Source organism: Vanellus vanellus (genome assembly GCF_965231255.1).
Source record: "Vanellus vanellus genome assembly, chromosome: 16".
NCBI lineage: Eukaryota > Metazoa > Chordata > Aves > Charadriiformes > Charadriidae > Vanellus > Vanellus vanellus.
The window spans coordinates 2152670-2179548 of NC_138921.1; the positions used below are offsets into that span (position 1 = coordinate 2152670).

Genomic DNA, 26879 nt, shown 5'->3' on the forward strand with positions numbered 1-26879 from the left:
CCCACATGCAGCACCCCGGGCCATTGTCGTCCCCCCCCCATCCCCGGGGGACAGCGCCCTGGGCCAGGGCAGTTGTCACCCTGAGGTCCCCAGGGTGCTGCGGGGTGGCAGGGACACCACGGCCGGACCTCCCGCTCCCGCACCAGGGCAAGAATAAGCCACGGAAGAGGAGCAAAGTGGGACCGGGAGTGACACCCTCATTCCCTGTCCCCATTCCCAGTCACCCCCCCCATCCCCCCCGGCTTCCCCTCAAGCCCTGATCACATTTTTCGCCTTCTTTCTCACTTTGTCATTGATTAATGACAGTTGGGCTGACGTGGCGGGGTGGCTCCCCGCTGTGCCACGTCCCCGCGGCATCCGTGTCCCCATGGCATCCGTCCGCACCCCGGTACCCGAGCGGGGATGCTGCCCAGGATCTGGGACATCTTTCCTCCCACGTCCCACCACCCCGAGGTGTCTCCCTGGGTGGGGATGGCCACCGCAGACCCCGGCCCGTTGGGACACGGGGGTCACGGTGTCCCCCGTGCCTTTGGTGGCATCTGTCTGGCTGGGGGGGGCTGCCAAAGCTCCTGCCCCCCCGCCGGAGGTTGCGTTTGGAGGGGCTGTGGTGGGAGGGATGGGGGTGGGGGAGAGAGGGAAAACGTCCCCGGAGCCGTAACGGGGTGGGAATGAGGAAAGGGGACAGTCGGCATCTCTCAGGCGCTCATCCGAACGCCACAGATGCTGGAGAGCGATGGGGAAACTGAGGCACAGCTGGGGAGGCTCTCGCGTCGGGACTGTCACAAGAAACCCTAAAATTTTGGAAGCGGGTTCCTGCCGCTCCGACCCCTTCTTTTACATCCCCTCTTTGGGGATCCCACAGCCTCCCCGGCCACGTGCTCAGCCTCAGCCGTTGCCACATTCATCTCGAGGCCGCGCGGGAATTTTCGGGGCAGACGGCTGCTCCAACCTTCCACCTCCGGCTGGGAACACCGCTCCGGAGCTCCCCAAAACCCATCGTCCTTCCCCAGCCGAACTCCCGGCAGCACAGCCTCTGCGGCCGCCCGGTTGGTTTTAACCAGCTGGGGTCCCCTTTAAGCTGTTTTTTTAGCTGGGAGAAATTTCCTTCTCCGGCAACGGAAAACCCAATCCCGGCCGCGCTCCCGAGCTGGGGAATTTTCGGGGATAATCAAATCCCCCACGCTCCGATGTGTCGGCTCCCGGGGCAGGAGCTTTCCTCCCGGCACGTCACGGCTCGAGGATGGTGTTTTCATCCTCCCCCAGAGCTCAGGATGGGGTTGGGGCACATAGACCCCGCACATGGGGAGTCTCCGGTGTCTAATACTGGGGTTGAGCTCACAGCATGGCCCTGATGGGGAGGATGCTGATAATAATAAGGGACTTTGGGGGGAAAAAGAAGCCCAAAACGGCAAAGCAGCCTGATTGAAAATCTCCTCTTTTTTTTTTTCCTTAGCTGATCAATTCGCTCCTTAATGTTAACGAAGTCGCCCTCCCAATTAATTCTCCGTTTGCCCACCCGGAGGCTCCAGGGTGGAAACTCATTAATTTCTCACCACCCAAACCCCGGCAGGAATAACGCCGCAAATTTCTGGGCTTTTCCCCACAAATTCCCCCGCAGGAGATCGCGACGCTCGGCAGCACCGGGGGAGGCGTCGAAATCTGTCGGAACCTCCTTCTCCGCGGATGGGGGAGGCAGCCGGTCCGTCCCGGCTCCCGCTGCTTCGTCTCCGGGGACGGAGGGTGTCGGGCGCGCGGAGGCACGCGGGAAAAAAAAAAACAAACGAGAATTAAACAACGGCTCAATCGCATTTGGAGCGGCGATTGGTTTGGGGTTTTTTTTTTTGCTCATTAGGGATCATCGGCAGAGCGGTCCCAGTGTTTCCCCTGAGAGACCCCCATCCCACTCGGCCACACCGTCCTCTTCCTCACGGGATGAAGGCTGGGAGCTTCCAGCCTGTGCCGTCACCCACCGCTGCTCTGCCCCGCAGCCCCTTTGCTCCAATTTCCTCGCTTATTTTGGGGCGAGCGGCTCTGAATTCGGTTCCTCGGATCTCGCTCCGCCACCGCGCGCTGCGATGATGGGGTGGAGGCGGCGGCGGTCCCAAACCCCCGGGATTTCAGCTTAAAATCCCAAGCCACAGCCGGCTGATTGACACGTTTCCCGCACCGCTGGGACGTTGCAAATGTTCCTCTTCAGAATTTTCCCCTTATTTTATTAGCGGTCTTCATCACAATTAGTTCTTCATCACAATTCTCCCGTTATTTTACCGGGGGTTGGGGCCAAGCAGGTCAATGCCGCCTCTCCCCCCATTCCCTCCCTCCCTCCCTCCCTCCCTCCCTCCCTCCAGTGATGACAGCACCTTCCCGACGCTCGCGGGTGGCACCCTAATTAGCTGCTCCCGCTAACGGGGCAGGAGAAGCCCCATCCAGGCCTGGTGTTTTGCGTCTCATTCGCGGCTTTGTGAGGATCCTGCCCTCAAGAGCGTTTGCTCCCGGTTTCGCATCCCGACATCATCGTCTTTATTTCTCCCAGGAAGATTGCCGGGGGGAAAGGGGGGGACGGAATTAAAAGGAATAAAGCCACGCTGGCACAGAGACGCTGCTGATTTATCTTTAATTTAATCTTCTCGTCCTCATTTATTACCGAGCCTCCCCTGGCAGGGCTGAGATGCCCTCCTCGCCCCCCGCCGTATCCCTGCCCAGCTGGATTGTCGTCCTGCCCGGAGCGGATCCTGCCAACGCCATTTATCCGCGTCTTTGCAAGTGTGGGCTCTGCCACGTCCCCCAAATTAAATTCCCAATTGTCCTCGCTGGGGAGAGAGGGAACCGGGCAGGGATGGGATGACATGGGATGGGATGACATGGGGATGGTGTTGGGGATGGGGATGGTGTTGAGGATGGGGATGGTGTTGGGGATGGGGATGGTGTTGGGGATGGGGATGAGGATGGGGATCCCTCACAGGGGTGGGGATGGGAAGGGATGGCAGTTGAATGGGATGGGACAGGATGGGGATGACATGGGGACGGGGTTGGAGACGGGATGGGGATGAGGATGGGGATCCCTCACGGGGGTGAGGATGGGAAGGGACGGTGAGTGAATGGGATGGGATAGGATGGGGATGACATGGGGATGGGGTTGGAGATGGGATGAGATGGGAGTGAGGACGGGGATGGGGATGACATGGGGATGGGGTTGGAGATAGGATGGGATGAGATGGGGATGACATGGGGATGGGGTTGGAGATGGGATGGGATGAGATGGGGATGACATGGGGATGGGGTTGGAGATGGGATGAGACGGGAGTGAGGATGGGGATGACATGGGGATGGGGTTGGAGAGGGGATGGGGATGGGGATCCCTCACAGGGGTGGGGATGGGAAGGGATGGGGGTAGGATGGGATGGGATAGGATGGGGATGGCATGGGTGTAGGTTGGAGTTGGGAATGGCATGGGGACCCCTTACAGGGATGGGAAAGCTCACAGGGATGGGGATACCTGGCAGAGATGGGGATGGGATGGCACAAACCTGGGCTGGGCGCCCTCAAATCTCCCAGGACAACCCCACGGATAACTCACCCCGGGGCAGCGGGAGGATGCGGGAGTGGGGGGCGGCACCACAGTGTCCTCCGGGATATAACATCCCTCCTGCTGAGCACGGGGAGGGGACGCGGGTGGCACAGGGTGGCCGTGGTGTCATTTTAAAGTCACCTGCTGGCACCGAGCCCTCGGAAGGCTCCGGAGGCATCAATCTCCCGGGGCCGTTGCTGTCAGTTGGGTATTTAGTGAAATGTTTCTTAAATGAACGCTTGATGGAAGAAGAGGGATGGCTGCAGCGTACCGAGCCGCAAGGTTATCCCCGCCGCCGCGCCGGCTGCCAGCTCCCGGCGCCCGCTATTAAACCCGGGGAGGGCGGCTGAGATAACCCCCCCCCGGGGGAGGTTTTGGGAGCCGCTACCCGGCACGGCCGTGGGATGTATTTTGGAGCGCATCACACCTGCGATGGGGGAAACGCCGGGTAAAGCTCCGGGCAGCTGGTGCAGGCAGGGAGGGAAGGGAGAACGGGAAAGGCTCTGAGAGCCCCTGTTAATTTGGGTCTCCAAGGGGGAAAATAGCCCCTCTGCGGGAGGAGGCAAAACTTCTGCTTCGGGTTAATTTTTCTTTATGAAAACTGAGAAAAAAATTGAAATGAGCCTGTTCTCAGCATCCCTCCGAGCGGATGCAGCCCGGGATGCCGAGGGTGGCGGCGACTCCGCTTGTTCCCGCCGAGAAACCGTGCGGGGAGACAACTCCCAGAGACCTCAAGTCAAGGACCTTCTTAAACTCATTAACAGCATAAAAAAAAGATCCGTGGGAAGCGCTGCCTGTCCGGGAAGGACTGTGGTAGTGCAGGGCAGGATCTGGGGTTGGTTTTTTTTGGAAAGGGGCACACGAGAGGGGAGCAAAGGGCTCTGGAAGAGCCGTGCTCAGCCCCAGAGGTACCCCGCGAGGGTGAAGCCATCCCTGACCCCACCTGGCTGAACTTCATCCCATGCCCTCAGTGATAGCAGCAGGAACGGGAATAAAACGCGACAAAATCCACGTTACAGCGGCTGTGCATCTGTGACACGGGTGGCACTGGTACCGGGCAGGTCACTGAGTGGCTTTTCTTTGCTACAGCCAACGCTGAAGTCGGGCTCCGAACCAAAACCCTTCGCTGAACTGTTTAGAAACGGTTTCCACACCTCCCTCGCAGCATCCCTGCCGCCTTTTCCTCTCTGTACGCATCACCCCAACAAATTTCCTGGCAATGAGCTTTGCCAGGCCAGGCTCTGCTCCCATCCCGCCGTCGGCACGTAAGCGATGCTCACCAGGAGACACTGGCAACCAGCTGTGCCCACAACGGCACAGCGACCTCAGGTAGTGACATCGGCTCCATCTCTCCAGGATGCTGCGAGCTGCTGCGCCGGGATGGCCCGGCACAGCCATGCCAGGAGCTGGTGGTACCCAGTGCCAGGATGCCAACACCCAGTGGTACCCCGTGCCAGGATGCCAGGAGCTGGTGGTACCCAGTGCCAGGATGCCAACACCCGGTGGTACCCAGTGCCAGGATGCCAGGAGCTGGTGGTACCCAGTGCCAGGATGCCAAAACCCAGTGGTACCCAGTGCCAGGATGCCAGGAGCTGGTGGTACCCAGTGCCAGGATGCCAAAACCCAGTGGCACCCAGTGCCAGGATGCCAGGAGCTGGTGGTACCCAGTGCCAGGATGCCAAAACCCAGTGGTACCCCGTGCCAGGATGCCAGGAGCTGGTGGTACCCAGTGCCAGGATGCCAAAACCCAGTGGTACCCAGTGCCAGGATGCCAGGAGCTGGTGGTACCCAGTGCCAGGATGCCAAAACCCAGTGGTACCCAGTGCCAGGATGCCAGGAGCTGGTGGTACCCAGTGCCAGGATGCCCGGGCCAGGCGGTACCCAGCACCACGACACCTGGGCCAGCAGTAGGCAGCATCCCCACAGGACCATGATGATGCCCAGTGTCCCCACAGCAGGTGACACCGTGTCCAGGTGGGAGGAGGCGATGGCAGAGAGACTCCAGCGTTCCTGTTCCGGATATGGCCCTGGGGGTTCCCGAGCAGTGGTGGCAGCCCGTTAAACCCCTAATTAAGCCGAGACGACACATGTCGGGCTTTTAATTAGAGCTTTGCAGCAGCTGCCCCAGGGGAGGTGTCAGGGCAGGGGGAGATGCACCGAGCTGGCCAGGTCTCTGCTGGGAGTAGGGTGACCCTGGGTGCCATCCCCCCGGCGAGGCTGCCTTCCCTCTCCCTCTCCCTCTCCCTCTCCCTCTCCCTCTCCCTCTCCCTCTCCCTCACCCTCTCCCTCTCTCCTCTCCCTCTCCCTCTCCTCTCCTCTCCTCTCTCCATTTCATTTTCTTTCCCTTTTTCTCCCAGGAAGACAAAGGGTCGGGAAGAGGAAAAGGTGGAGGGACGCAGACGGCAGCGCTGCGCCGGCCATCAGCCCACGCCGGCAGGGTTGGATGAGGATGGATGAGGATGGATGAGGATGGATGAGGATGGATGAGGATGGATGAGGGCGGATGAGGACGGCGGGGACAGCGTGGAGCTGGCAGCTGCCAGCAAAGGAAGGAAGAAGGTCCCCCTGTCCCCAAGATGTTGTCCCTGAAGAGCAGGACCCCGTCCAGCTTTGCCCCCCGGGAGCAGCATTTTACGTTGTCATCCTGCAACCCAGACCCCAACCACGTTGGGGCTGAGCACCCATGGGTGCCCCGAGCTCCCCAGGGTGCCCAAGACCAGGGATGGGGTGTCCCACGGGCTGCTCCCCTCATTCCCACCCTGTGCTGGGTCCCGTTGCCGGTGGGCAGAGGGTGACCCCCGCAGAGCCACCCACAGCCCTGGGGTGCCCTGGTCCCCCCCCAGCTCCAGCCTGTGCCCGTGGTGGCCCGTGGCCAGGTGTCCACTGTGCCGTGCCATGCCGTGCCAGCCAGGGGAGACCATGCCAGCTCCATCCCTGCCTCAGTTTCCCCCTCCGTCCCCTCCCCCCCCCCCAAAGGCCAGGTTTTGCCAGCTGAAGGCATGCATGTTTTGGGTGGCCACCAAAGCAACCCTCTGACCCCCCTCCAGAGCTGCTGGTCCTGGCCTGGCCACCCACGGGCCACCCTGCGGCCACTTCACCCCAGTGGCAGCAGTGCCCCTCCCCCCCAACGCACAGGCACCGTCCCGCTCGCAGCCCCGGCTTCTCAGCGTTTCGTTCTTTTTTTTTTTTCTTTTTGGGAATATTTAAGGGTTTGGAAGTGAAATAACGTGAGTTGAGGAGGCGTTGGGGACAGGGACCCTCACGCGAGCAACGCACCGCCCTTACCCGAGCGCTGGGCACCAGCCTGTCCCCAAGCCGGCGCCAAAGCCACCCCCGCCGCATGGCGAACCGCTGCCAAAACGCTCAGTTACCGCCTGGGGTTAGCAAAAAACCCTCCCGATCTCCTTCCCAGGGAATCCACGGCAGGAGGAAGGCGTTGGGAGAGCTACTTGGGGAACGCTGTTTGATGTTGGTTTTTTTGTTTTCCTTGGGCAAAGTCGTCGCAAGCCGACCCACGCCCGCTGCGCCGCTGCCTCCGCTCCGGCGAATTTAATTTTGCTGAAAAGGAACAAATCAGAACGGAATTCCCTTTGAAAGCGGAGGAAGGGCCTGGCCTGCGCCGCGGGAGAGCAGGCGGGGAGCCGGCACAGGGGCTGCGGGTGCGCGAGGATGCGGGTACATGAGGATGCGGGTACGCGAGGATGCGGGTGTGCGAGGATGCGAGTACATGAGGATGTGGATGCGTGAGGATGTGGGTACACAAGGATGTGCGTGCGTGAGGATGTGGGTGTGCGAGGATGCGGGAAAGCGAGGATGCGGGTGAGTGAGGATGCGGGTGTGCTAGGATGCGAGTACACGAGGATGTGGATGTGTGAGGATGTGGGTACACAAGGATGTGCGTGCGTGAGGATGTGGGTGCGCGAGGATGCAGGTGCATGAGGATGCGGGTGTGCGAGGATGCGGGAAAGCGAGGATGCGGGTGAGTGAGGATGCGGGAAAGCGAGGATGCGGGTGAGTGAGGATGCGGGTGAGTGAGGATGCGAGTACACGAGGATGTGGATGCGTGAGGATGTGGGTACACAAGGATGCGGGTGCGTGAGGATGCGGGTGCGCGAGGATGCGGGTGCGCGAGGATGCGGGTGAGTGAGGATGCAGGTGTGCGAGGATGCGGGTGCACGAGGATGCGGGTGCGCGAGGATGCGGGTGAGTGAGGATGCAGGTGTGCGAGGATGCGGGTGCACGAGGATGCGGGTGCGTGAGGATGTGGGTACACAAGGATGCAGGTGCATGAGGATGCGGGTGTGCAAGGATGCGGGTGAGTGAGGATGTGGGTGTGCAAGGATGCAGGTGCATGAGGATGCAGGTGTGCAAGGATGCGGGTGAGAGGATGTGGGTGTGCAAGGATGCAGGTGTGTGAGGATGCTGGTGAGTGAGGATGCGGGTGTGCGAGGATGCGGATGCACGAAGATGCTGGTGAGTGAGGATGCGGGTGTGCGAGGATGTGGGTACACAAGGATGCAGGTGCATGAGGATGCGGGTGTGCAAGGATGCGGGTGAGTGCGGATGTGGGTGTGCAAGGATGCAGGTGTGTGAGTATGCAGATGTGTGAGGATGTGGGTGTGCAAGGATGCGAGTACACGAGGATGCGGGTGCGTGAGGATGTAGGTGCGTGAGGATGCGGGTGAACAAGGATGCAGGTGCGTGAGGATGGGGATGCGCGAGGCTGTGAACGCCAGGCTGTGAGTGTGCGAAGCCTCGAGTGTGCAAACTGGGAGCGTGCGAGGTTGCAAGCATGCAGCGCTGCGGCTGCGCGGTGCTGCGAGTGTGTGGGGCTCCCGCTGTGCGTGGCCCCATGAGCAAGCAGGGGACCCCCCTCCCCACATTGGAGGGACAAGGAGACCCCTCCCCCTGTGCTGCCCCCCAGCCTGGGCTGGGAAAAACCTTTTTGGCTTCATTTTGGGGCCGAATGCCCCATTGGGGGGCTCTACCCGGTCCCCGCAGGCAGCGCTCCTGCCCCACACATGGGAAATCAGGTCACCCTCTGCTTCCCTCACCCGCGGTCCCCCTGCAGCCCCCAAAATCTCCCCCAATCCGTCAGCATCCCTTTACCAAAAAAAAAAAAAAAAAAAATCCCCATCCCACCTCGGCCAGCCCTGCTTAAAACGCCAAAAAAAATTGGGAAAAAAACAAAACCAAAACCACATCCACCCCCCCACCCCCCTCCAGCTCACCCGCTGGCGCTCCAGGAGGAGCCGGTTTCATCTCCGGGGTGAGCAGATAAACAAGCGCATCCATCGCTGAGCCCACCGGGGCCGGGGGAGCCAGGAGCAGCCCCCCCCCAGGTGGGGTCTTGCCCGGTCCTGGTGATGTTTTGGCACCGACGGGGCTTTGGTGAAGCCCCACCGGCAGCCCCGGCTCGGGCTCGGCAGCTCAGCCGGATCCCCGTGGTCCCCAAAGGGGGTTTTATCGGTAATTAATTAAAAAAAAATTGAGGTCAATGCAGCGTATCGGTTTTTTACGCTGAGATCAGGCAGCGGCAGGCAGAGCCCCCCCCACACACACACACCGGGATGGCAAACACGGGGCTCAGCATCCCTCTGGAGCACCCCAAACCCCGGGAGGGTTTTGGGCACGGACGGAGGAGCCCCGAGGGAGCGGGGACAGCGGGGACCCCCAGAGCAACGGGGAGGGAGAAACCCTCCCGCTGCCAGAGGGATCCCAGTGCTCCAGCCACGCTTCCCATTAAAACCTCCCCCCCCCCCCGGCCTTTAACTGCAGCAGCGAAGGGTTTCGGGGCGATGGTTTGTTTTTTGTTTTTTTTTTTTTTTTTTCCCCCGAAAGAAAAAGACCAAACCAGTCCCAGCTCCCCCTCCCAGTGCTCTGAATTTTTATTAAAACAAATGAGAAAACGGTTATTTCTTCCGCGTACATCAGTCCAGGGGAACGGGGAAAGCGGCTGTGCCGGGCCACAGCCACCCCGCAGAGCGGTTTTAAATTAAAAAAAAAAGGGTTCAGGGTGAGATCTACTACGCGCTGAGCCCCGGCCTGACCCTGCGGTGCGGCCGTGGGTCAGGTAAGGCCGTGGGAGGGGGGAATTGGGGGTCCTGAAGGGATGTGGGGGATGTCCAGGGCAGCACCGGCTCCGTTAAAGGGTAAATCGCAGCTGGAAGAGAGGTTTTCCCCCCCCCCGACCCCGAGCGGAGGGCAGGATTTGGGACGGAGACGTGAAGGAAAGGTCGGAGCATCCCCGTTCCACCCCCCCACCCCCTCCCCGCTGCGGCCACCGCCGGGGGGTCAGAGCTGTGACCCACTGAAGGACGGGCAGGAGCAGGCAGCCCCCGCGCTCGCCCCCCGGCACACAGGCAGCCGCTGGCTGGGCACCGGGACCCTCGGAGGAGCTGGGGGCGGGGGGAGGGACGGGAGGGACACCCCACATCGCGTTAGGGGTTGCCGGACCCGGGTGCCCAGTGACAACCCAGCCCTGAGCCCCCCCCCCCCCCCTCCCCCGGCCTCAAGCTGCCCAGGTTTGTCACAGTTTGCAGGAAAAAAAATAAAATAAGAAAGGTTTCGTTTGGTTGGCACTAGCTGTTCTGCTCCTTCTCCCTCGCAGAGAGGAGGAGGAGGAGGAGGAGGGAGACCTTCCTCCCCACCTCCTGCCCCCTCACCTCCTCTCTCCAGGGAACCTGCAGCCCAAATCCCCACGGAGCGAGGTCCCTGCGGCCGCTGTCCCCCCCCTCGGCTCTCTGCCCGCCTGCCTCTGCCGGGAGAGCCGCCGCGACGGCCCCTGATTTACAGCACTCCACTCGAACATGCTCTGCGTTCCTAATGCAGCTCCAACCGCCGCCGGCGAAGGCTCCCAGGGGCTGGCGGGAGAAGGCAGCCCGCAGGGATGGCATCCCCGCCAAGGGAGACCCTTCGGCACGCTCCTCCACTGGCCGCCGGGCTGCCGCTGCGATGGGGAAACACAGCTACAGCCCCGACCTCGGTGGGCTGATGCAACAAAAAAACGAGGCTAGAAAAATCAGAAAAAGGCTGAAAAAACAAAAAAAAAAAAAAAAAAAAGAGGGGCAGGGAGGAGGATGAGCGGCCACTAAGCTAAAGAAATCCCAGTCCGTGGGTAGCCAGAACCCGAGTCCGTCAGCGTGCAGATGTTGGCAGCACCTGGGGGGGACTGGGGGGGGGATGATGCCCGGCTCCCCAGCCCCGGTTGGGGTACACCAGTCCTGGGGAGGGGGGGGGGGGGACACAGGCTCTGGCTGGCGGGGGAGCCGGCCGGCGGGCAGCAGCGGTGCGGAGCGGCTGGTCGCTTCCTAGAGCTCCTCGAAGAAGGCCACGCGGGACTTGGTGCTCTGGAGGGTGAGCTGCAAGAGAGCAGAGGGGGCGGCTGAAGGGGGACGGGCACCCAGCCCCAGCGTCATCCCCCCCCCACCCCCCCCTCCAAGGAGGGCACCGGGCTGAGCAGGGGGGAGCTGCTGCTTTCACACCCCCCTGGCTCAGTCCCTGCCCCTCCAAAAATACCAGGGAAGGCAGAAGCGGGGATGTCATGCACGGCATCAGCAGCCGAGGCTGGGGACCTCCACTGGGTCCCCAGCGGCAGCAAGCGCAGCCCGAAGGGGAAGCGCAGGGCAAGGGGAGGCAGGCTGGGCTGGGGGAGAGGGTCACGGGCTCACAGAATGGTTTGGGTGGGAAAGGACCTCAAAGACCATCTCGTTCCACCCCCCTGCCCTGGGCAGGGACACCTCCTACCAGCCCAGGTTGCTCCAAGCCCCGTCCAACCTGGCCCTGGACACCTCCAGGGAAGGGGCAGCCACAGCTTCTCGGGGCAACCTGCACCAGGGGCTCACCACCCTCACAGGAGAGAAGTTCTTCCTAATATCTCATCTAAATCTCCCCTCCGTCAGTTTAAAACGGTTCCCCCTCATCCCATCGCTCCCCTCCCTGATCCAGAGTCCCCCCCCAGCTCTCCTGGAGCCCCTTTAGGCACTGGAAGGGGCTCTGAGGTCTCCCCGGAGCCTTCTCTTCTCCAGGCTGAACCCCCCCCCACCTCTCCCAGCCTCTCCTCCCAGCAGAGGGGCTCCAGCCCTCCCAGCATCTCCAGGCCTCCTCTGGCCCCGCTCCAACAGCTCCGTGTCCTTCTGCTGGGGGGACCCCCCGAGCCGGAGGCAGCACTGCGGGGGGGTGTCCCCAGAGCAGAGCAGAGCGCAGCAGAGGGGCACAATCCCCCCCTGGCCCTGCTGGCCACGCTGCGGGGGATGCAGCCCGGGATGCCGGGGGCTCGCTGGGCTGCCAGCGCGCATTGCCGGCTCCTGGTGAGCTTCTCGCCCACCACCACCCCCAGGTCCTTCTCCTCAGGGCTGCTCTCCAACCGTTCTCTTCCCAGCCTGGGTCTGTGCTGGGGAGCGCGACCGCTCTCTGCTGCCGACACCTACGGGTCCTCCACGGCCTCTGGGCCAGCCGGGTACATGCCACCCTCTGTCACCAGTTAGGGGCTGTCTCATGCTCATGTCCAACCCCAAAACACCACCTGCAGGCCCAGTTTGCCCCGTGGTGGTCCCAGGAGCCCCAACGCAGCTCACAACCACCGTCCCAGCTGCTGCGCGGGGCTGACGCCTTCCCCGGCCCCGGGAGCTCACCCCAGACCCGCTCCCTCCATCCCACAGGAAACCCGGCCCAGAAAAGCTTTCCGCAGCGCTCGCGAGGCTATCCGAAAAATAACACCCCACGGAGGAGCCGCGAGACCGTTTTCTAACAGGCCAAACCAGAGGTGGAAGAAACATCCTCAGCGGCGAGGAAGGAACCGCGGCATTTCCAGATAACCACCCAAAGGAGCGTGGGGTGGGGGTGGGGGGAGAAGTGCCCCCTTCCAACCAGCTGCTGAATCACCGCAAGAGTTTGCCAAACCAGGCGGCTAATTGCGAAGGCTTCGTTTCAGCTGGATTAAGCAGCAGTGCCTTCCGCCGGGGCTGCCGGTTTTGCTGAAACAGGGATCCTCGGATCCCGTTACAACGAGTTAAGCCCCCGCAACCACGGAGCTGCCAAGCGCTTCCTTCCCCCTCCCCTTTCCTTGGTAATTCCTTCACAGCTCTAATGCCATTTGGGGAAAAAAAAAAAAAAATAAAAAAATAAAAAAATCTGTATTGCAGAGGAAATTTCTGCAGGGGCTTTAATACCCTTCGCTGGCAGCATCTCCTGGGCCAGGCTGGCTTTCCTCCTCCTCCTCCTCCTCCTCCTCAGCATCCCCTCTGGAGCTGGATGGAGGGTGGATGAGATGGGACAGGGGCTCCACGTGCTGTGGGCGGCTCTTTTTCTCTCTTTCAAGGCTGGAGAGGGGGAAAAAACAACAAACAAAAACAAAAAAAAAAAAAAAAAGAGTGGGCAGCCCAAGCAGCAATCCTGCCAGCCATCCCCCAGGCGGCCACCGGGCTGGCAGAGAATTTGGCATGTAAAAACCCCGAGCGGGCATCGGGGCGTGCAGCACCGGTCCTTCCCCTCGAGCAGGGCTGCCGCTGCCTCCCGCCGCAACGAGCCGGCGCGAGGATGGGGACTGCGTTCCCCCGGCGGAGAAGGGTGGCGGGCGAGGGGGAACCTCACGGGGCCGGGGGAGGGCTGAGCGAGCCCCCACTTTTGCACGAGCGCCGGGGCTCCCACCGGAGCCCGTTCCCCCGCCACAGCCCGAAACTGGGCAGCTTCGCTTTCCTGTTTCACCTGGGGAGACCTCGGAGAAGCCGGACAGCCCCAAGGAGGAACCTGCCAGCTATCTGCTGCCTAACGCCCCGCCACTGAAGTCCTCTCTTCTGCAGGCGGGATGGGGAATCGGGAGCATCCCACCACCTCCCCAGCCCGCGGCGCCGCTCCATCAAAGCACGGCAAGGGGAGATGCCCCTCCAGGTCGCCCCCCCCCAGCAAACTCCATGCTCCGAGGGAGAAACGAAAGGAGCCGGCGACAACCGCTGACGAGGCAGAGAGGGAAGATGTTTTCCCCAGGCTTATAAGGGAGATTGGACTGTTTCGAGCCTGCTCTCCGCCTTTAGCTACGCGCAGCTCCCCGTTAATCCCCCCGAGCGCTTTTGCAGTCCTGGGGTACCTGGCAGCACGGCTCGGGCAGCCGCCTCAGTGCCTAACGCTGCGCTTTCCTTAACGAACTCTGCTGCAGCGCCAGGGGAAGCGCACGGAGGCAGAGCTCCGAGGGCATCCTGCATGGGCGCAAGGAGAAAGAAGAGATGCAGCCCTGCTCTTTCCCCAGGGGCTCTCATCCGCGACCTTCCGAGGCTCCCTGAGCTCCTCGACGTTGCTTTTTTTTTTCCCCCCCTTATAGAGGGAAACTGAGGCACGGTAGGAGCAGCCCAGCTCCGGGTAGAGAGGGAGCGGGAGCAAAGATGGGTCTTGACGAGACTGGGTCCCGCAGAGAGGTGCGAGCGCTGAATTTCCATGCCATGCTTCTCGGTGGCACTCGGCACCGGCCGGATTTTGCCATGGGAAAGGCAAAGACCGCGAGGATTTCCACCCCATCTCTCGTCACCCCCACGTTAAGCTCTGGCTGTTCCTGAGAAAGCCGAGAGGCTCCTGCAGTGCTGGTGTCTGGGCAGGAGGATTTCTTCCCATCAGACTCGCTGAGGAAGAGCCTCCGGCTCTCTTTCTCCCCAGTAACCTGGGGGGCGTTAGAAAAGCATCGCACGAGCGGGATACAGGCGCAGCTGCCCCATTTCCCGGTAGCAGGAGCTGGGTTATGGCCAAGACCTCGGCGCTGGCAGGAGAAGGGGCCAACAGCTTCATGCTGCTCTACCTCCACCACCTCGGAGAGCGAAGGCACCTCCGGCAGCCACCGCCGGGACCTCCCGCCCGGGGAACGGGGGCTGCCGGGCAGCTCTCAGCCTCCTCCCATCCCACTACAATCAGGCAGACGAATCAACAGAGATGTAATTAGGATCGCTCTTGATTTGCACACTGACTCTCCACCACTGATGCTCCGCTGTGCCCGGAGGGAAAACTTTCCCCCCCTCTGCCTTCCCCCCCCCCCCCCCCTTTTTCTTTCTTTTATTCTTGTTTTTCCTGCCGTCGAGCGATTGCAGACAGGGTGATCCTCACTCCCAGCGCAGGTGGGCGCCGGGGTGAGGACCAAACCGGGACGCTGGGACCAAACCCGAGGGATGCGCTGGAGGAAGACGGGCAGAGCCAAGGGACGCTCCACCGTCTGCCGGGTAGGGAAAGCCCCAAGGTGGCCTCCAGCACCTCCGTACCCTCTGCCTCCCCTTTGCCCGGCCAGTCAAGGAGAAATAAATATATATACCCGCACCGTAACACTGTGCGAGGCGAGGCAGAGTGATTAAGAGCGAGTTACATCCTCGTCAGTGCGGAGAGAGGGAAAAAAAAAAAATTGATTTACAAGCAGTATTATGATAATCTCCTTCCTGCAGGAGGGAGGGTGGGCTCCACAACGCACTACCAGAGTCATCAAAGAAAATTTAGAGAGAGAGGGAGGGAGGGAGGGAGAAGGAGAGAGAGGGAGGGAGCGCAATTAAGCGGCCAGAGCTCAAATGAATCAAGATAGGAGAAAGGGAAGAGTCCCGCTCCCTGCATTCCTACGCTGGGGATCCTCCGAGCTCGGCTTTTACCCAGGGCTGCTGGATTGATTTGATTTAAGAAAAACAAACAAAAGAAAGCAACCCAATAAGTCCCTCATAGCCGAACGCGGTTTAGAGCGGCTAACGCAATAACGACAGGCACATAAATTCTGCCGGCCGGGCAAACCAAATCGAGAGAAACCACCCGGGCTCCCCACGAGCCCACCGGAGCCGGGCAACCTTCCCCCATCCTCCCGGGTCCCGAGGAACGGGGAGAGGTTTCGGATGTCTCATGTCCTTGCCGTCTCCTTGTTTATCCTGCAGCCTGGCCAGGCTGGAGGAGAGGGTGACCCGCGCCACCCGCAGCGGCATCGCCTCACCCCATGCCATGCTGGGGACACCTTCCTGCTGCTGGGAAGAAGATCTACAGTCCCTGCTAGATCCTCACCTGGTCCTGCATGCAGTAAATGCTCTTTATGCCCCTCCGACTCCCCTGAACCTCCTTCTCCACCCCTGCGCAATGCCCGTCCCCACCGGCCAGGTGGACCTTTCAATTCCCACATTTACTTTTCAAACCAAAAACCTTGTTATTTTTCCCTCTCCACCCCTCGCCGTCTCCGTCTTCCTCCCACGCTGCCGTTTATTCTCTCCCAAGCACAACTTTCCCCCGGCCTCCAATGCTTTGATGAGCGCGTTTAAAAGAGAGAAGATGACGCTCCATTTGAAGGAAATGCTTTTCAAAGGCTGCCACAAAAATAGCTGATAGCCCTGACGTTTCCCAGTTTCCTTTCGCTCCTTGTAAACAAGAAAAGGAGGCTGCCGTGTCCCAGTTTAGCTGCCAGGGAGTTTCACTTCCCGGCTCCGAGGAGAAGCAGGGCAGAAAGAAAACGAACCTAGCAGGGACACAGCCTCACGCACATGGGTACGTGTGGGCAAGATCCACGCGGGATGCGGCTCCATCTCCTCCCGCGCTCGGGAAACGTGTGCCCAGAGGTGTCTAGAGCTGCTCTGCTCAGCGGGTATCTCCCGGCTCCCGCCTGCGTCCCAGCCGGGTGCCAGGCAGGGCGAGAAGCCAGCATCCTCGCTCGGCTTTTCTCTCTGCCCTCGCAGCTCCCGAGGGGACGGGAAACGCCGCTGCGGCTTCTCCCGGGAAGTCCCTCGCGGGTGGCGTGCCCGCTCTGCAGCACGGAGCCTTCTCCTCTCCTGGTGGGAGCGGATTACACAGCGATGTCACGGCAATGCCGCGGATCTGCATGAGACTAGAGAGCACCTCATCCGTGTCCCGGCTGTCACAGGAGCCACAGGGAAGGACGGACCCACCTGCACGTAGCTCAGCCTGCTCCGTACCACCCAGGCTCCCGCCTTTCGCCCTTCCCAGAGCAGAAGTATTTCTTCTGCTCGTCCTCTCCCTCTCAGAATAAAGCTCCAGAGGCACAATAATGTTTCCCTTCCCTGAAATGGCTGGGATGCTCCATCTCCCCCCAGCAAACCACCGGAGCAAAGCGGTCCCATTTCACGCAGGGGAGTCTGCAGGTCCCAGAAGGGAATCCCCAGGACACGACAAAGAAACGCCGAAAGGTTTGATGAAGTCCTCGAGGGACACGTTTCAGCGATCCCTAGCAAGATGCTAGCCAGCGCAGCTGGAAAACAGGCAGAGAAGCCGTCTGCCCCAGCACCAGCCTCCCGAAAACCTTCAACCTGTCCAGATGATTAAGTAGCCTCATGACATTTGGTGATGGCACAGCAGCTTCGTATCAGCATCACGAGAGACTCGCATGGCAGTGCCCATCACTAACTCACCAGTGTCCTTGCACTGCCGTAGAGGACAGACCACAGCGTATCTCGAAGGTGAGAGGAGTGAAGATAAGCCCGCAGAAGCCCATTTTGCTCTGTGCTTGGCAGCCAGGAGCTGCTCGGTGCCTAAATCTGAAGGGGACGACGCTGCGTCTGTAGGAACGTTGGTAGGATGTACCATCTGGGGCCCAAGAAGCTTCGATTAGTTTACTGGTGATAAATAAGCAGGTTTGCAGTAGCCTACTCAAACCCCAAGGTCCTCAACAAGAGAAAAAAATCCCGCATTATCCAAGTCGAGGGCAACGCTGCACCGCAACCGGGATCAACCGGGAGAAGAAGCGGCAAGAGCACCGTCAGCAAGAGCTCACCCCACCACCGCGCAGTCTGCACAATCCCCACTGGCACCAAAAGTGCTGGCCCCGAGGAGCCAGCCCGAAACCCAGAGGAACGCTGCGGCCGAGAAAAAGCCGAGAGCTGCCCGAGAACCTGGCAAGGAAGGGCCAAGGCTGTCCGTCGAAGGACCAGGGCGCTGCTCAAGGACAAAGCCGCTTGGTCTGGGAACAGGCATGGAGATTTACTCCTTGCCCCGGATACTTCAAAGGGCTTAAATCGCAGTAAATAAGCGTGACCGTGCAAGAAGAAAGCAACTGGAATGAAAGATCTGATTGTGTTTTAGGGCAGCAGCCTGTCCTGGGAGCCTTCCTACACCAGAGGACGCGAGGAAGAAGTGGCTTTTTTTTTTCATCTTGTACCGCAGCCGAAGCAGCAAAGCCTCCCGAAGCTGAGCCAGCTGGAGGCAGCAGCGCCAGCCCACGGCAGAAGCGGGCTACGGAGAAGGGAAATCAGTTTCCAGATGAGGTGCTTGTGCTGTGCCCACAGAGCTCATAAAAAAGGATTAGCATGTTAACCACGTAATTAAACATGAAAAACTTAGCAGGCGTCTTCAAAGGCAGGCAACAAAACCCAGAGGTCACACCACAGCACTTGCTGCGCATCTGGTTTAATTATGGGGGCTCCTCCCAGGTACCAGGCATCTCTCCCAGCTGCCGGATTAGCCTTTTCACAAACCGCCAGGGCTTCATTTCACCTCCTCGTGCTGCGGCCACAAGTGGATTTTGCCCCAATTTCACCGGCCACAGGGTTTCTCAAGCCAGTCGGGATGGGACAGTGGGTTTCAATCACTGCCAGCCTGCCCCAGAGAGACATCCAACTCCTCCCCGAAGGCATCCTGCACCTGCAGGGTCACCCCTTGACCTAGCTGTGTCCTCCCTCGTCCCCGAGGAATGCTTAACATCAAGAGCAGTCCGTTTTAGGAACACTTACACCCCTCTCCGAGAGCAGCTGCCAGCAGCCAGCCAGCACAAAACCCTAAATTTGAGCGATTTACAGCGCTGCCTGCCGTCCTGAAAGGGCTGGTCCTTTTAAGAACGGCACAAACCTGTGCTGATTGCACTCGGGTACCGGCCAGGGAGAAGTCTGCATCTAAAGCATCCTCCTGCCTCTGCCGCTGAGCTCCAGAGGTGCCGGGAAATTGCTCCAGAGTCGGCTGTACGTGTCCGCCACGCAGGCAGGGCTGCGCGAGCCCGCAGAGTAACTTTTAACGAAAGCCTTTTCCAAAAACGCTTACCACCAGGTTTGCCACCCGCCTGCGCGAGCGCTGCCACGCAGCGTCCGCGCCGTTTCTTCCCTTAGCGCTACCACTAGGAACTCGCTAAACCCCGTGGGCGTGCGAGAACCACGGTCGAGGAAAAAGCGAAAAAGCCCTTCCAAACTCATCCTCCCAAAGGAGGGAGTCGATGCTCCGCACAGGCGCAGCCTGCGAACTGAGGGCAAATCCTCGGAGGAAAGCAAGGCTCCGAAAAGAAGAGAGGTGGGGTAAACAGAGCAGGACTCACTGGCGTGCTGAAGGAGGCAGGGGACAGGACGGAGAGCGGCTCTGACAGCCGGTGTCCCCAGGCACGACGGTGACCAGCAGCGCTACCGCCAGCACAAGTCTCCCTGCGCCCACCCCCAGCCTTGCCCAAAAGCAACCTGCAGCCGCCGGCTGTCCTCAGCCGCCTGCTTTACGTTCCTGCCACGCTTCTCAAAACAGGCAGACGCTGATAACGCGTCTGCATGCCGCTCCGCTCCAAGACGGAGGTGCGCATTTTTAGCCCGTTAAGACAGTTTTGGCAGCAAAGAGTTGATGGGGTTTGTTTGGTGGTTGGGTTTTGTCGTTGTTTTTTTTTTTTTTTCCTTATTTCTTTTTTAAATCCGGAATTTCTATCTGCAGCAAACAAGGGGGAAGGTCCTGGTTTACTTCATTAAAGGAATCTTCAAAGGCCACCCTGCACCTCCGATAGATTCCCAGCCACCGGCAGCAGAGCAAAAACAGGCATGTTTAATTATTTAAGCATCTACGCCTGCGCTCCTCCACTGCTGCTGCCAACTCAACTTCTGCCAAGAAAGACGCTTCCCAGCACGGAGGATCAGGTGCAAAAACGGACGCAGAGAAGCCGTGAATGCTACCGAGGGAGCGAGAGCCGGGCAGGGCGGCTGCCTGCAACACGCTGCACGGGTCCACCGCGGGAACGGGCAGGGTGCTGCGCCGCGGCGAGCCCGGTCTCACCGGCACCGCATCGCACCCCGCTGCGGCGCGTGAGGAGCGTTGTAGGGGCGGCAGCAATGGGAGCGGTGCGTATCGCAGGCAAGCTCATGCACGGGTTAGTATTACAGCCGGTGATCCCGTCAACCCACGCAGAGTACCTTGGAATAACCTACTTGGAAGTCTCAAATGCAGATAGGTCTTCTGCCCTGGGCTTGAGGCTAAACCAGCAAAATAAAATGAACAACAACAACAAAATAATAATCCTCTGTGATAGGAATAATGTCATTTGTGCAATCTGTACAGTTTGCCCGGAGCGCTGAAGGGATCAGCGGCTTCCCAGGTGGGGCGGAGGGTTGGTCTTATTTAAACGTTGCTAAACCGCTATCCCATTTCCAGCGTCTTGCGTTTTCCTTTCCATCACAACCGCAAAGACAAAAGCCCTCCTGACCTCCTGGGTGGCGTGAACAAAAGCAATCTGTAATTTTATTGTGATGCGCTCCGCTAACAGACTATTATTTCAAAACCTTTGCTTCTCCGGCTGAATGGCGGGAGGCGGGCAGCCCTGGTCCTGAAGTGGGGGGGGGACGGGACAAGACTCCAGCTTCACAGGAACGGAGACTGACTGCACAGCCCCAATTACAGCGATGAGCCCTGACAGACGTGGAAATGATTGCCCAGCCACCTTCTTTAAGTGAGACAAATGGGAACATCAGCTCTCTATGAACTCGTCTCTGTCAGAAGTGAAAATTTAGCATTTTCCCTTTAAACCGAGGACTCCGAGCACGGAGACAAAACCTAACAAAACCTACCGGGAGCAGAAATGTCTTCAGATTCTATGATGACAAAAGGGTCTGTGAAGATTTTTATATTTTCCGCTCCGGAGGGACAGAACCCGAATAGCTCAGGGCTAGCACAGGGAAACCGGGAAGTAAGACCCGCTAGATTCATTTTCCTACCCCAATTCCGTGATCATAAACTCCCAGCCGTGAAAGCCGGCTCGGACCGCTATTTTTTCAAATTCTTTCAGATGTAACTCTCAGCAGGGAGCAGTAAAGACATAAGGATTTGGTTTTAAAACCTGAACTTGTTAACACAGCCTGTATCCCGTGCCATAGAGATTTCCCAATCTTTTCCAAGGATGAAAAGCCAGCTGGGTAAAAGCCTTTGCAGGGGAGTGGAGATGACCACTACATCCCTCCGTACCGATTACGGATGCGCCCCCAGCCCATCGTTACACAGAGCCCCAGCTGGGAGAACAGCCAAGCCACTAAGCAAAAGGAAAAGGACCAGATGTAAAAATAAAGAATGGGCTTCGCTGTGACCTTTCAGGTGCGACTCCCGGGCTAGCAGACCCAGCCACCTCCTAAATTTTTTGGCTGAGTTATTCACCACAACCGCATTTCTAGAGGCAGGCGGTTCCAGGGTCCGCAGCACGGGGAGCAGACACCTCACACAAACCCTGCTAGCGAAAGGTTTTGCTGTTAGTATTTGAAGCTGCGCTACAGGTTATTTGAGAACAGATGTTTAAAAAAAAAAAAAAAAAAAGAGGATGAGGTTTTTGGCTTTTTCTACTGAGAGCTCGTAAGTCAGGAGTATTTTTGCCCTTATTATTCACCAGCCAAGCTCAAGGCTGCTTCCCCGCAGTGCCTGCAGGGAACGGCTGCGATAGGCAGGTAGGGCTTTCCCTCTTCCCGGGGTCGCTAAGGTAGCACATCCCTTCTAACAGCCTCTCCGTACAGCCGAACCTTAGCAAGGTTAACCTTAACAAGGTTCAGCGAGACCTTCAAACCTCCAGACCTTCGCATCCCTTCACACGGCACTGGAAAGAGAAGGTTTTGGTTGTGGCAAATATAAACCAGGAGCCACCAGGAGCTGAAATTCTCTGCACCCTGGTTGAAAGCTAAGCAGCCGGGGAAGAAAGCCTAGATCAAACAATTTTATTATAACAACTTGTGCAAAAGCTAAACCAAACGGAAAGGTTATGTCGTCGTCGTTTTTGAAAGGATTTCATCAGGCGAGATACAAACTGGAGCCCTCCGATACCTTTTTAATAGTGTTGTGCTTGCTGTTGCCTCGGCTGGCGTTCTCGTTGTGCAATATATCCAGAGCTGTCTCTCTCTCCTTTAGCTTCAGTGCCTCGATTTCTGTCTTCAGCTCGTTCAGCTGCTCCTGCAGGTGCTTGCTTTTCTCCATGTACTCTACCCTAGCACACACAAAATTAAGTCCTGGGTTAGCACCGGCCAGCTGCACACGGTGACACGATACCGCGGCAGCCGATAACGGAATTATAACAGAAAAACCTTATCTTCATCATTTCTAGCGTGTGGAACTGACAATATTAGTTTACGGCATACAGTAAACTACTCCGAGCAATGATTTGTTCGTTATTAAAAAGATGACCCGGACAGCTGACCCAAGAACAAAACTGTAAGTAAAAAAAAAAATACGAAGCCGAACTAGAGCTGCCGGGTGATATTTCTAAGTCTCCCCGTTTCTCAGGGAAGCCGCACCATGCCGTAGGTTAACACTACAGAGTTTCAGTCTACAAGACAGCGGTTTAAGCAGCGCTGCTCTACTCCGCTGCACCCTCTCTCCAACCCAGCTCACAAACTCCACAGCACCAATTCTTCCAGGAAGGAAGGACCCTGAGGCACTGACTTCTCGTGTTTTAGAGGGATTTAACTCGTAAACCGTGCGGGAGCGAGCACCGCCCCCAAAATATCAGGTATCTTTTAGACACGGGGCATCCCTGGGAGAAAGGTGTCCCTAAAAAAGAAAGAAAGAAAAAAAAAAAAACAAAAAACACAAAAACCAAAACAAGCCATTCTCAGGACTCAGCCCTAACTGCATCAACCGGCGAAAAATCACCCCGTGCCAGCCTTGTACTTGTGATTAAACACCGAGACCCACGTCAAAGCATCAGCAGACTAACAAGAACCTTTTCAGAGCGCCAAAATTTGTAGCGAGGTTTATCTCGGCCCCCGAGGAAGGCGAACGGTCCCGGAGAAGCGAGCAAAAGCACGCTATTGCTTTCAGCGCTTGGCAGAGCCGAGCTCCTCCCGCTCAGGAGAGTGGGATGACCTAGTTAGCAACCTGGGCACGGAACCGGGAGTTAGCCTGGTATTTTCAAGCTTCTGTCTTTTTCCTTCTGGTTTTAGGAAAAGTTTTTAACCTCTGTCTTTAGCAGCGTGGTGTGTTATTTCACACATGGGAGAGGGTACTCGGCAGAGGCAAACTAAGCCACCCTCTGGGACGCAGGGATGTTTCGTTCCAGCCCCAGGAAGTTTTGGCCGGAGCGCTACGGCAGAGCCCTTCTAGCTTTGATCTACAACCCAATCAATGAACAAAGCACATTATTACTACTGAGATTAAAATCTGATCTGCTTTGATTTCTGCTAAATTCGTAATTTTGAAGGCTACACTTACACCCTCAGGAAAACACAAGATCAAAGCTCATAATCACATCCAAACTTGCTCGCGCGCACTTTTTATATATAAACATGACACAGATTCCAAGAAAAAGAGGTGAAAGCCCTAACGCGGGACCTCAGCACAGACTCCAGCTCTCTTTACGTTCTCTGGACGCGCTGCAAACGCACAAGCGCCAGCCTGCAACAGCTCACTGCACCAGCAGTCAGATTGCCGTTAACCCTTCCTACCAACACAGACAATTCAAGCCTAAACAAGAGGCGGGCGGACCATACGGAGAGGAACTGACTGGTGCAGAGCTCGGCGCGCTTAAACTCGCCTTTAAGAAGGCAGCAGAGGTGCATCTGCGACACCAGATCCCCATCCAGGGAAACGGTCAGCCAGCGGCTACGTCGTGCTCTGGGTAGAGCTGCTAACGAACCCGGTAAAGGCGAACCCAAAAGCCTCCTCCTCCTTTTCACGTCTGGAAGGTAAAAGTCGCACGCGCAGCCCCAGCGCAATTCCTCCCACTGCAACCCAGGCACGAAGCCCAGCCCTGGCCCGGGCTGGATGCACGCCACCTACTTCTCTTTTTCGATTTCCATCGAAAGCCTCTTCATGTCCGTATCCTTGAAGTCAAAGGAGAGGCTCTCGCTGATGAGGTTGAAGCTTGGCAGGTCGGTAGGCAGTGCTGTCGTACTTGAGTTCATGGACTGCTAAAGGAGAGAGAGAGAGAGAGAGAACGAACGAATCACTTTTGGCAACACAAGTGTTCCTACAGCAAACGTTCTGTAACACAGAGGTAAAATCAGAGCACCACCTAAGCACACAGTGCTACTCTCTAGTGCTGTAATTAGGTCCTGATTTGCTACTCGGGTAACAGCACACTCTTCTCAGAGTTGGGCGAGTTCTACCTTGCAGCGGCGCTGAACTGGAAGGATCTCGTCATTTGCGTGGGGAAAGGGCACCTGTATTCCTCACGCGGCGCTACTCACAACCTCTTTTTTTTTGAACCAGTCTCAAACTTTCTGGAGAGTGGATCATGAGGTTCTTCTTCAGCTGGTGATCTCTTTGTTAAATGACGGGAAGCACTCCAAAGCGCTGCAGAAGTAAAGCAGCAAACAAGCCCAACCTCCCAAGCACATCAGCCCGAAGATCCCCTTGCTCCATTCCCAATTTGCTCTTCAACTCAGATCTATTGCTCCTCTGGGACCCCGCTCTTTGCAGTAGTAAATAGGAGACAAAACACCACCTGCTTTCAAAACCTGTTGACAAAGCTTCCTAAAATCTAGGTTTTATCACTGCTGTGCTGCTTAAAACAGCGCCAGACAGAAACAGCAAAGAACAACGTAACGCCGAGGGTTAACTTGGGATGCAATTGCAGCAAAGTCCAGGGTGATGCACCGATATATTTTTCCCTTCACAGTAATTTACAGTTCCAAGTGTTGAGGAACCACTGCTAGACTCAGTTGGAAATGCAGAGATAACACAGGGAATCACTCATATTGCACCTGAGCCAGGATTTGGGACTTTCTTCCTCCTGCAAAATGCTGTGACATCCCCCAGTGACACACACTGCCAGGCCCTCAGCTTTTATCTTCCCCTAAAAAAAAAATGACCCTTCTCTCAGTCATAAATTCTGCCACACCTCTAATAAATGGGCTCATTACCAGCTTAGAAAAAACAGCCTGGCTCAAATCATCGCTCTGCTCTCGCAACACGTTAGATGAGGTCGCAAGCGGTGGCACACGTCAAGGATGGCACAGCGGCTTCAGATGGCAGACGGCGCGCGTGGATCTGAGTCAGAGCTGCTGCCGGCGCGCTTAGCCCTCGTTTTAGATACGAGAAAGCCAGCCCGGCATCCAAAAGGTCACCCACCTCTCTGCTAGATGCTCCTTCTTGTTTTAAGGGATCCCTTTAATGAAAACAAACCAGCCAGGACGGGGGGGGACGGCAGGAGACGGCGTGGCAGCGACAGGCTGGGATAGTTCTAGTGTACCTGCCCCAACAGACGAAATCTTGAGCTTCGTCTGGCTCGTTCTTTCTTTCCCTCATTTCTTCTATTTGGGATGCTCCAGGGATTGTTTGCAGCTAGCTCCGCTACAAGAACTGCTAGCGCCGGGGCGGTGACAGATTTACTCTGCACAATAACCTGCCTCCTTCCTCGCCACCAGCCTGGAATTCACAAGCAGCCGGGGCTCGGCCCCCGCTCGCTCTTCCACTGGACAAATCCGAGGGGGACGACATTTCCTTTAGCCCGCAGAGCCAAAGCTGGAACGCCAACACCTAGTACAAGCACAGACAAGGCGGAAAAACCAAACCGGCACTGCTTGGCCTGGGCCAGAGCATCACAGGTAAGTTAGACTCACACGAGAAGAAAATGCTACTTCTTACTCCCCTTTGCGATCGCCGCGAGCGCAGAACACAACCGCATTAATTCCAGAGCAGGCGCCGAAAGGGACAGCCAAGTACCTAAATTCCAGTCTCGAAGGAAAGGGGACAGGGCTGCCAAAGCACTTAACTGATTTAAATACTTGCATCCCATTGACATTCAAGTCCTTTCCCTGTAAGGCGCACAGGTGTTCGCAAAGCCCTTCCCACGTGAGGTTCCTCCATCAACGGTTCCTCCATCAACGCTGTGCAGGAGAGTCAGGATCGTCAGAACCAGCCCGCCGGCCTTCAAACAACCTTTAGCGCTTTTTTTTTTTTTTTTTCCAGCACAAGCTCGTTGGGTTTTGTCTTAAAAACAACCCCAAACAACAGCAGTAAGAGCTGAGCAGGAATTTCAGTTGCTGCCATCGTTAAGTCCAGATGCCGATTTGTCAGGGTTACCACAGCCCCCCTCCTTGCCTTTCCCCAGCAGCGCTCTCACGAAAAAAATCGGAGAAGTCAGCGAGGAAGAGTAAGGCAAGAGCGAAGAGCACGCTGAGGGCTTTCAAAGGTATGGGCTTGGTATCTGGAGCAAATAATTTCCCTGCCATTTGCAATAATCCTGGGCAACTCTTGCACAAGGTGCAGAGCTTTTTTAATCCAGGGGACGTGGGGTGTCACTGGGACACGGGTTGATAAAGGGACCATGGACGTTTTCCCTTACGTGTTTCCTCACCTGGAACAAACTGCATAATCCTGTTACTGCATTAAAGCAATTTCGTGCAGTTAATAGAGGCAAGCACCACGCTGGCAGCGGTCATCCCTCTGGAGTACAGAGCAAGCGAGACAGATGAGACGGAAGAAGCGCAGAGCAAGTCCTGTCACGAGGCTTTCCCTCCCCCCCCCGCAGGGACTGCTCCTCCTGTTGCTGCCACTGCCTTTACTTCGCTGGTCAAGAATTTGGGCAAGCCCAAGACAGCCACTCACGACTTCAAGAGGATCAGAGAAGAGATGACTGCCTGTATTCTTGCCATGAGTGGTACCTGAAGGGCAACGAAGGAGGCAAAGAGCCCTCACCAAGTCAGTAAAGAATGAATTGTTCTCCCAGCCCTGACGGCCCGAGACTCACATTCACATCTTCTTTCTCCTGCATCACCTACCAGCCCCGTCACAAAAGCAGCTTGGGCTTCAAGGACTAAAAAGACACCGAAACAAGCTTTAAAGAAACAGGACTGGAGACTGGAAAGTTTAAAAAAAAACAACACAAACATGTATTTAACTGTTTCTTGCCTTTTCTGCAACATAGAGTTAGGTTAATGGTTGGACTTGATGATCTTAAGGGTCTTTTCCAACCTAAATGTTTCTATGGTTCTATATCCATCCACTCCCCCCCTTCTTCTCCTGCTCTCGTTCCCCCGGCGGGAAGCCCTGCCTCGCTGTCGGTGCCACGGGACGACACAGCACGAGCACTGGGACCACGGAAAAGAACAAGCTCAGTGTTACACGCTCATTAAGGAAGAGAGGAGCCGGAATCCTATGCCGTTTGGCAGAGCTGCCATTCACTTGAGGGACACGAGCCTCCCAACAGCAG

At 57.7% G+C, this 26879-nt stretch overlaps 1 protein-coding gene across 5 annotated transcripts in view; it reads right to left on the bottom strand.

Annotated features, from left to right (window-relative positions):
* Positions 1-9432: 9432 nt before the first annotated feature.
* The window catches only part of NF2 (NF2, moesin-ezrin-radixin like (MERLIN) tumor suppressor), a 50056-nt gene continuing 32609 nt past the window's right edge, over positions 9433-26879 (bottom strand). For 2 of the 5 annotated variants that reach the window (XM_082491769.1, XM_082491765.1), the window contains 3 exons: positions 23504-23634; positions 21554-21713; positions 9433-10929 (listed from right to left, as the gene is read on the bottom strand). In XM_082491769.1, the coding sequence (XP_082347895.1) occupies positions 10879-10929; positions 21554-21713; positions 23504-23634 (342 nt within the window). In that variant the 3' untranslated portion in view covers positions 9433-10878. Of the gene's footprint in view, positions 10930-19683; positions 19729-21553; positions 21714-23503; positions 23635-26879 lie in introns of all 5 variants that reach the window. The other 3 variants (XM_082491768.1, XM_082491767.1, XM_082491766.1) reach the window with 3 other exon arrangements.